Consider the following 11,326-nt stretch of genomic DNA (forward strand, 5'->3'; position numbering starts at 1 on the left):
AAGTTGCAAATAAAGTATAAAAATATGCCTTTTATTCTAGTTGCCAGAAATTAAGCAAGTAAGCTTACAAGCACACATACGCTTTACAGTAGTCTTTCCCTTAAATCAATCTTGTGTACATACACTATGTCTTTATGCTACTAGTTCACTTCAAGTCAACTAAACAACAAACTTGCAAATAAAAGAAGACAAGCTGACATGAATAACATTCATGCTAGTAAGTTAAGAAAAATAAGCATAAAAAAAGGCAAATTGCAAATTATATTTTTGAAAATTATCATTATTTCCAATTCTTGCAAAATGAAGCGAAATAGCAATATGTATGCATTATCAGCACCTCTCTATGCTTTGTCACTCCAGTGACAAAGTTAAATAGTTTAACATTTAGCAAAATGTTAAATGTATTTAGCTATGGCATTGAAGACTTAAATAAAATTCATAAAAGGCACAGAATGACCTATACCCTAACATCATTAATTGAATAAAAAAATCATTTATTTTAGGAAACTTAATCAACAGTAAAGATTTTAAACCAATTAGGCTGACAGATATGAACCATAAGTACTGTACACGTATTTATGAACTTTATAGACCTATACACAATTTTGTACAAATTCCTTTCTCTATGTTTAGAATACTGAATTTCGTAAAAAGCTTATCTAAGATATGAAGTTTATATTAAATTCCTGAATATTTCAGTTCTTTAGACTAGTTTTTCATCACATACTATTTTAGTTTTCTTTCTTTCTTTTTTTTTTTTTTTTTTTTTTTTTTTAAATTTATGCTGAATGATTTAAAGGCCAAATAATCATTATAATCACTTGAAAAGCAATCAGTTAATTTGAAATTGTATATGTGCTTGGATAAAACAATTTCTAGTAACAAGATTATGTAACACAGTGGCTAGATTCTAATTTGTATAATTTTGATGCAAATCAAGAAGTGTTCTCAAGTACAGAAATGGAACTATTTTTAACAAAATATTTAATATACAGATAAATATGTCAAATACCAATTGAATCAGTTCAGAGTTAGTTTGCTCTTTTAGTTCCTAAAATCATATGATGATTTTACAAAACATTTAGATTATTATAATAAAAACTACATTGTATACAGTTAATAGTCATCTGCAACTCCAAAGTTAAAAACATGAAGTAAACAAGGATAATATAAAAGGCACTAACACTTGCTCAAGTGATTATGCTTACGGTAACAGGTTATGATAAGCATGTACCAGTGTGTGAACACAGCATATTTGGTGAGAAATGACTGATTCTGTAAAAATATGTTTATGGTACAAATGAAATTGTTTGATGTTAGACTGTGAGGTTCAAAGTACATAGAATGGAATGAAACAACTAAAATGTTTTATATAACCAACACATCCCTTTCAGTCTTTGTTGATTTTACATTATAACTTGAAAAATAGTGTAAAAAGCTTTCTACTGTCAGCGTGATGGGCAGGAGTTTGTGTATCATAACTAAGTTGCTTACAATAAAATATATTACTGAATATACATTTGCAAGGCCAGTAGAGAACTAAGCAAGTCAGTATAAATAGTGCAATTTGAGTACTGCTTAGCTTCTTTGTGATCCAGGGCAAGAGAAATAACATACAGTTTAGCAGTGAACACAGGAGCTGTAGAGGGGATTTTGCACACAATCACTCAACTACAACAAACCATGGCAGAGCCCATGGTTTTTGTTGTGGTTTGGTGGTTCTGTGCAAAATCCCCTCTACACCCATGGAGTCACCCGATTTCAAACCATCTATATAAATAGGAATAGATGGATAATTCGAAAGATGTTCAGCAAATAACAGATAGTATTTCCAATTGGGAGTATCTGCTTTTCTCAAACGACTTATCGTCCCAAAATATGTCCTTTCTGTAATAAGCTATGGTGGGATGGGTTGAACAGTGGATACAGCAATTATCCAAGGACAGACCCAATTCATCCAACTGAGCCTAGATACAGAGCCCAAAAGGAGCAATGGCAGATCATCTTTTCTGAAAAAGCATGGCCCATGAAGAAAGGAATACACAACCCCAGGTGGAATACTTTTGTAAGGAACAAAGTTTAAAAGCATACAGTAAAGACAGTTGCAAATGGCAGAGGTTCATGAGACTGTGTACAAGCTCTGAAATGGGGAAATGCAGAAAGCCCCAGTGCAGAGCCAAAGTCCTTGATGATGAATGGGGTCCAGCATCTTTAAGGCTGAGGTTCTGGCAGAGCCATAGACCAGTGATCCATAGTTGAGTTTTGATCAAATAAGAGCATGATATATCTTTAGCACAAAACATCAATCAGCTCTCCAAGTGGTGGAAGAGAGGACATGGAAAATGTTCAGTGCTCTTGTACATTTGACCCATAGCTGCTTGATGTGTGGTATAAAAGTCAGCTTACAATCAAAGATAAGCCCCAAGAACTTTGTCTCAGAGACCACAACTTCACTGATACGGAGTTCAGGATCAGAGTGAATACCTCGTTGGTGGCAAAAGTGCATGGTTTTAGAGAAAGAGAAGTTAAAGTAATTTGCTGTGGTTAACTTCAGAAAATGATTGAGGGCAGTCTGTAGCTGCCACTCAAGGTACCTCATGTTCAACAACTGACGTGAAATGTGAAAGTCGTTGACACAGAGCACGTTTGCAACAGTAAGAGTGAGTTGTTCACTGATAACATTAATAATTATGCTGAAAATTGTGACACTCAAAACACAGCTATGAGGGTCTCCAAGGTCATGTAGAAAAGAATGGGAAAGTATCAAATCCATGTGAACTTGGTATCACCCATCTATTAAAAACATTTTAATAAAACTAAGCAAATAGCTACGTAACCCATATATATATATATATATATGGAAGTCTTGCAAGATGCCATACCTCCATGTTGTATCATTAGCCTTCTCAATGTCAAAGAGTACTGATACAAGATGCTGTTGTTTGAGAAAGGCTTCTTTGATGGACATTTCAAGTCGAATCAGGTGGTCCATGGTGGAGCACTGTTGTCAGAACCCATACTGAGTGGATGAGAGGAGGTTGTTTGATTTGAGGAACCAAATGAGACGAGCATTAATCATCCTGTCTAAGGTCTTACAGAGACAGCTCGTCAAAGTAATTGGATGGTAGTTTGAAGGAATCTTGGGATTCTCCCCATGCTTAAAGAAAGTTAGGACAATAACATGGTGCCAGACATTAGGAAAAACATTCTCTTGCTAGATCCAGTTAAAAACAAGCAGAAGAATAGTAAGAGAAGCAGGAGATAGATGGTGCAGCATCTCACAGTGTACATCACCAAGTCCAACAGATATACTGCCAGACTGATGAAGAGCCAATTTGAATTCTACCATTGTAAAGGGACAATTAATTTCATAGAGACAATCAGTTTGAAAGGACAGAGGTGTTTACTCTGCCTGAGTCTTGATGTCTAAGAAGGTGGAGGAAGAAGCAAAAGTGCTAGATACCTGGAAAAGCTTTCACCTAGAGTATCAGCTACTTCCTGGCCATCAGAGAGCAAGATCAAGAGGGGAATGGAATTATACTGCCCACTGACCTTTTGAATCTTGTCCCATATGACTTTGGAACTGGTGGCAGAAGATATGCTGGTTGTGAACTTAATCCAAGATTTCTTTTGGCTTTGGCGTCTTACCCACCAAGCATGTGCATGGATCTGCTGGAAAGCAATGCTATGCGAGAGTGTGGGATACCTACGAAAAGTATCCCAGGTCCATTTTTGAGCCTTCCGTGCCATGTGGCAGGCAGGATTTCACCACAGACAAGAATATCATGGAAAACGTGTTGAGGTTTTAGAAATACACTAACTAACTGCTTGTATACTACAGTCAGTTACTGCTGCCACACAGTTGTCTGCTGATGGCTTACAGACAATGGCAGGATCACGTTCTGCGAGAGCAGTGAAAGAGGGCCAGTTTGCTTGATCCAGCTTCCACCAGGGAATGAGGGTCGAGTGGCATCGAGTCTCTCTCAATATTATAGGAAAGTGATCACTGCCTCATGGATTATTGTCAACCCTCCATGAAAATTGGGAGAATAGTGAAGGGGAGCAAATTTGGAGTTCAACAGCAGTAAAGGACTTACTAAGTACATGAAAATAAGTAGAAAACTGCTATTGAAAAGGAAAAGTTGTGATCAAAGAGCATGTGCTGTATGAAACAAACCCTCCCATCCATATTGGCACTTCCCTGAGCGGATGATATCCATTAAAGACCCCCAGGATTAAAAAGGGAGACAGCAACTGTTCAATGAAAGCATCAGGGTCTTATTGATCATAGGTTTCTCCAGGCAACAGGTAGAGAGAATGAACAGTGATGGTAGAACCCAAAAAAACACAGATGGCTATGACCTCCAAGGGTGTGTCTAGTGGCAAAGACAGGGTAGCACATGCTGATCAACCAACAGTGCCACCCCTCCATGCACTCGTCCATCATACAGCCTGTCATTTCTGTACAAAGAAGACTGCCAAAAAGTTACTGTACTGGCAGGTTTCAGAAATGTTTCCTGTAAGGAAAGACATACAGGATGGTAGGAAGCAATCAGTGTTTTGATGTCATCCATATTAAAATGTAAACCTCAATAGTTCCATTTTATCAAGGTGGTCATATTTATTTATGTGTAAGCAAATTAGGTGGAGAACCCTTCAGTTTATGACCACATCTGTTTCCTTTACTGTCTTTACTTGAGGGAGGTCTATTGGCCTCCAATAATCCTGCCCTGGGTTAATTGGGCAGGTCATTGCTGTTGGAAGAGAATTCCAGTGACTGAGAACGTAAATTAATGATCGTTTTGCATCTTGATGTGGGAGAAGATGTATCTGACAAAATGCCTGTACCTAGAACTAAAAGAAGTGGATCTGGAGATTTGTTGGAATGTATGTAAGGGACAGAGATGGGTGTTGAAGTTGATTCATCAACTTTTTTAACCATGGAGGTCAAAAGACTTTTCATTTGTTTTGAAAACGATTCATTTGGAGGCACAGAGAGATGCATCTGCATTCCCACTGTAGTAGTGGAACAAAGTGCAGTAGCATATGTCCAAGATGAAGTAGTGGACAGCAAATTTCTAGCCTCAGGATAAGTAATGTTATGAATCATTTTCAAACACTGCACCTCTTTTTCTTCCAACCATTTAGCACAAGAACAAAAGTAGGATGAGTGAGAGCCATTGCAACTGACACAAGGAGGGTCTGTTTCACACTCATAGGCATCATGGTTCTTGCCACCTCGACGAGCACATGTCAAGGAACCACGACATGATGTCTTTGAGTGACTGAACTGCTGACACTGGAAACATCAGTGAGGGTTTGGAATGTATGGCCATATCCTCCAATTAAGATAACCTGCCTTGATGGTGACAGGTGGATGTGGTGATGTAAATGTCAGAATGAGGATATTGGTTGACATCGTAATTCCATCCTTGCGAGTGGAGATGTGCCTCACTGTAGAAACTCCTTGAGTGGAGAAACCAGCGAGAATCTCTGACTCGGGGACATTCTTCATATCCCTCTCAATAATAACTCCTTTTGATGAATTCAAAGCAGCATGAGATGTAGCCTCAATAGATATATTCCCAATCGCCTTTGAATGCAAGAGGAATTTGCTGTGTTGAGATGCGAATGTTTCCACCAATACGGCACCAGAGCAAAGCTTCTTTACTAACTTTGGAGAGCCAGCAAGTCTATTTTGTCCCTTCTGAATGAAAAAGGAAGACATTTGCCCTAAAGGTTTGTGTGAAAGAGAATGTAGTATTAGAAAATGAGGTACAACAGGTGTTACAGATGTTGAAAATTGCTGCTCAGAATCTTGAAGATGTGGTTGTTTATCTATGGAGTGTTTTTTTCATTATTTTATTGAAGTTTTTATTTGAAGGGTCTATGATAAAAAAAAAAGGAAATTTCAGTGCCCATTGACCCCACCCACCATGGAGCCCTATAAGGGGATGCACTACAAAGTCAAACAAGGACATTGCAGCAATGCCTGGGTTTCGTAAGCACTATACCTAAACACCAGCATCAGATACAATGTCCACAACACCTGTTAAGAACATCCAACACTGGTACTTTGTTGACCCTAGCCCAAGTGGACCAGCCAATTGACCCTAGGGGGGCCACTGCAAGGCTGCCAGTCTACAGGAATTCAATGCCAAAGTAGGTGTGTTAGGGTTGGGCCCTCAATTACCAAGATCATCTCCTCCCCTTCACAGGTCACCATGCACGGCAAACACGTGGGTGGATGTTTAGATCCCAGAGAAGGTGAACTGAAATGACAGAACTTTCCTTGGGAGGTCCCCTCTCCATGTACAGGAATCCACACCAAAGGGGAAAAATAGATATTTATTACACTGTTTTTTGTTGTTTTTTTAAATCTAGAATGACTACAAAATAACAAAACCACATGTTTAGTCTAAACAGCTCAACTCACATAACATCACACACACACACACAAACATATTATTTATCTTTCAGATTTGTGTGACTAACATTACAGATACTAGAATGATGCGCATGCACTTATTATTGTGTCATGCAAAACTGGCCTCCCCAAATTATCCATATTGCTTTTGTAGTAGGGAACTATTATTTTGTGAAATATAATCACATTTCAGTTAGAATACATTATATACATAGATGCACATGTGCATCTATATTTTTATTACTATTCACACACAAGTTCATAAATTTCAGTTATTTTTTTCCTAAAACATAGAAGAGTAAATAAACACATATAGGAAACAATGATCTCTTTTACTTTCAAACTTTGTGCTCACTTACCATAATTTGCAAAGCCTTATCAAATTCCACATGTGGAAGATATAAAACAAAATACCTTTTTTTAGGTTTTATACATACATTTAAAAATAACAAAAAATCATAATTTAATATATAAATAACATGAAACTTCACTGTAATCTATCAGGCTTATTAAGTAAACTGTATTTGGGTCTAAACACCCAATTTCTTGAATTCCACAATGCCCTACTTAACTATTTTGATACTACTTGAAAAGAAAGTAGTCCTTGCATAGACACTTTACACAGGCTGAGAAAGCCACTAGGAGGACATTCTAAGCTTTGACTGGTTACACACACATTGTGGGCAAAACAAGTATAAGTATGCATATCCAAAAATGAAAGATCAGTGAAAGGTCACCTTGGCTAATTCACTAAAAATAATAACATATGAAAATAGAAATGATAGAAAGTTCTTATATTCTAGCTTGTTAATATTGGTAATTTGAGTTTCTGATTCATATGAAGTTATATACTTTGTACTTGGACATCACAAGCATCTATATTGAGACACAGCTACATTCAAAACACTACTACACATTAAATCAATATTTTGGAATTTTTAAAATATGTTCTTTTACATTAAGAAATCAATTAATGTATAATACCAAAATTTAAATTATAATGTACAATTTGATCTCAAACTTACTGACTTAAATTCATAAGACAGTAGTTTAATAACATTTTGAAAATCTACAAATGTGATGACATGCCCTTTGACCCCTGACCATAAGAAGATCCATCTCAATTGAATTAAGGTGTGATGCAACATTTCCATTTGAAAAACAACATAAGAATCCCATAAAACAAAAAACTTACTCAATAAACATTTATTGCAGTATTACATTCAAATGTAAAGTTTTTCAAGTAAATTGTACACAGAATAGCTTACAAGCTCAAAATTGACTTAATTTTTTTGAAGTTCAGTTCAAATGGAATTTAATATCCATCACATGCTTGTCAATTCAAGTCATTTAAGTATCCAGTTTCTTACACTTCTTAAACAGGTTTGAAGAATTTTATCATCACATTAATATAAACTGACTTGCATCATCTACATATCAAAACTACAAACATATAATGACATGTATAAAATCAACTTTAATCATGTGCTAAAATTATATTATTAATTTGAATAATTAAGGATATTCACACATCTTGAAAAGCTGATTCATAATTTTGAACAATTTTGATAGCTGATCAAGTGTGGACTTTTTTTTTTTCTAATTTCAAGTATTTGATATCATTATATTCTTCTTATAAAAAGAAATATCAGAAAAAGACCAGCTCATGGTTAAAATTAAAGAACAGGATCATAACTTTAAGATATTTAAATTAATTGCTATGATGTGAAAATGATAAAAGAATAAGAGATTGGTCAAATATTATTATGCAATCATAACAAAAACACTGACCAAAAAAATTGTAGGATGGAGACAGGGCCCTTGAAAAATGATAAAGGAAAATTAATCTATAATGATTATGAAATTGCTGGGTTACTAAATTCTACTTTTTCTTCAGTTTTTCCTAATAGTCTCAAACTATATTTTTCATCCTGAAGAAATGCTAAATAAAACAAATTGATATTGATTATAAGCTTGTTCAACAATACTGGAAAAAAAATTAAGAATAGTAAGGCAATATTTCCCCAAGGGTTTGAACAGGTTAAAGAATGGATATATCAACCTCTTGCTAATGTTTATTTGCAAGTCTTTAAATAGTGAACAGGTGTGAGAAAATCTGAAATTTGTCAATGGTCTCCACTTTTGAATGGAGGCAATAAAAACTGCCCAGGTAATTATAGATCCACTAGTCATACATCAGTAATTGGAAGAATTTTGGAAAGTCTAATAAATTTTTGTAACACTGTTCAACAAAGCTTCAATTTTTGTGTAATGTTCAACAAGCATTTACTAGAAGAAAATCCTGGATTACTAAATCTTTTACTAATCTCTGAAACTGAAGATGCTGCTTTTTCTGCTTAGATTTGGTTTATCTGAAATTTCAAAGGTGTTTGATGAGATGCTACACAAAAGTCTTAAGTATTATTTCTATATGTACAGAAGATAAATTGGCTCAATAGATACAAAACATACTTGCTGAAAGGAAATAAAAGATTCTTATAAATAGAATTCACATAAATAGTATTAGTCACAAGAAGGACACTTCAGAGCTTAGTAGTAGGATCTTTAGTCTTTTTAAATTCTATTGCTGATCAACATCAACAATGAAATGAAAAAACAAACTATACAAAATAAATGATTATTTTATACAGTCCTCAAGTTAACTATAACATTTTTGATTTCTTGTTTTCTGCAAATTTACAAAAAGCTAATAAACTTACCTTAACTCCAACAACTTCAAGCATTTCTTTTTTCTCGCTATCTCTTGGGCCAATATGTCTCTTAGAAAACTCATCATGATCCGGGATTAATATTTTCCTCTTACTGTCAGCTGAGGCAGTAAAAACTGACCTCGTAAGATCAATACCAGCAGTAGATGCTGAACACCTGTTTATTTCTACACAACCACGTAATTTGTCAGTGTCACTCGGACGACTGCTGGTGTTACTGTTTTTACTTTGACCACCTAAGTGATTGTTTTGACTTTTATGGGAAACACTCCTTAACTTATTTCGAAGGAAACTATACTTTCCTGGCGTTTGTAAAGCATGTTTCACAAGTCTTAGTCTTACCAAACTCAGCATTGTAAACTCTTTTCAAGTATAACGTTAACACTGTAAGTTGTAAATATATGTACTATATTACAGTATAAAATTAAGTTATACAATGCAACAAGGACTGAAATCTTAAGTGAAGAAACACAGTGAAGTAGTTTGATATATTAATTTATACACTAAACTACTTTAACTTATTAGATATATCAGTACTTAGTTTCTTTCGGAACGCATAGAAATTGTTTGTAACTATTTGTTATTCCATAAACTAAGATAGTATACCACAACAGGAAAGATAGAGGTTGAAATGATCATGGAACCCTGCACATACACTTTGCACCAGTTATCGATGGACATATTAGGTAGGCATAAGAAACACAGGTGGTCACGCCACGCTTCGATATCTTATAGTACACATGATAAATAGATTATATTTCATATAATTTTTAATCAAAAATTTCAATGGCAATCCTAAATAATTTTTGAAAATACATAATATAAAAATATTAATTTCTTCAACTATTTAAATTTGGTAAACATTTATTCTTGCATAAGTAAGAGACGGTCACGGGATTAACTACAAGGTCATCAGCAGTTAATTTCGTATCTGTATGCACATACATATCCACCCCAGGCCTTAGCGTGCTCAAATCGAGTACGTAATTATAAGATTGTCGTCCTCTTTTTCCCTTCCTTCTTGTCAGTGGTTCAGCGGTAACTTCACTTATTTACACTTCTACAATTCAGGATTTGGTTGTTCATGATGGTGAGTGTGCTTGTAACTCATTGTGTTGTACCACATTAAAATAGTGACAAAAACGCCTTGTCAAAGGTCAAAAATAAATGTTTTTTTCTTCTTCAGCTGTACCAATCTCTTCTACAGGATACAAGGATATCCCTTTTAATGTTTGATAAAGAGCAAGTTACTCAGCCACTGGAACTAAATAAAAGATGTCTAAATGTCATATAAGTAACTTATTTAAAAACAAAACAAAAATATTTGAAATTCAAATTTACATATGTTATGCTAACATATAATATCATAACCAGTATCAAAATGGACATATGAAGCTGCATGGAAAATGTTAAAAATCAACTATCCAATACAACATTTTATTAAGTACGTAGGGCGTATTAAAGAACAAGTCACTACCAAGTGTGACGACAAGAACTGGGCGACCTTGAACGTGACATAAGTCTGCTATGATCATCTCTCTCACATTTACATAGTACTATATTGTATAATTCCAATCTTGATTGGTAAAAACCAGTTTTCGTAAGTAATTTTATGTTCCTCCACAAACTTTCAATTGTCAAAAAATATTATTTAAGATCTACTTGGCTCCTTGTTCACTATAATTAAGGGAATTCTCCTTAGTGATTTTCATCGTTGAAAAAGTTTGAATCATAACATTTAAGATTCTATAAAAGAACAGAATGGTTCTAATTACTCTAAATCAACTACAATCTCCTGTACAGCCATGGTATAACTAAAAAAAGTAAAATAAATCTGCTGTTAATCTATTTAAATTTTATCTTCCCTATTCTTCTCATCAGTTATCTCTTTCTCTTAACCCCAAGCATTTTTTTGTGAGCACCAATTGTAAGAAACCAAGATAAATAAAAATTTGGGAATTCAAAAACCTAGAAAATAGGGATGGTAAAAAAGGTAATGAAACAAGGTTGGAGATACCGTACACATTATTTACTCAACCTATAAACCCCTATTTTGGCTCCATGTTGTTACCTATAATTAATTCGATGGAGTCAAAATACAGATCTGTAGCTTGAGTAAATAATATCTACAGTATTGTTTCTTATTCTTTTTTACGATTCCCCCGCTGGG

The 11,326-nt window shown here is 34.7% G+C and overlaps 1 protein-coding gene across 3 annotated transcripts in view; it reads right to left on the minus strand.

The window, feature by feature from the left end:
- Window positions 1-10,139, minus strand: part of LOC143224981 (glycine dehydrogenase (decarboxylating), mitochondrial) — a 156,872-nt gene extending 146,733 nt beyond the window's left edge. For 2 of the 3 annotated variants that reach the window (XR_013013559.1, XM_076453566.1), the window contains exon 1: window positions 9,148-10,139. Coding sequence is in view for 1 of the 3 variants with exons in the window: in XM_076453566.1 (XP_076309681.1) it covers window positions 9,148-9,510 (363 nt within the window). In the remaining 2 variants the exon portion in view is untranslated. The remainder of the gene's footprint in view (window positions 1-9,147) is intronic. The other variant, XM_076453579.1, reaches the window with a different exon arrangement.
- Window positions 10,140-11,326: the final 1,187 nt, after the last annotated feature.

The sequence above is a fragment of the Tachypleus tridentatus genome, chromosome 1 (assembly GCF_004210375.1).
Source record: "Tachypleus tridentatus isolate NWPU-2018 chromosome 1, ASM421037v1, whole genome shotgun sequence".
Classification (NCBI taxonomy): Eukaryota; Metazoa; Arthropoda; class Merostomata; order Xiphosura; family Limulidae; genus Tachypleus; species Tachypleus tridentatus.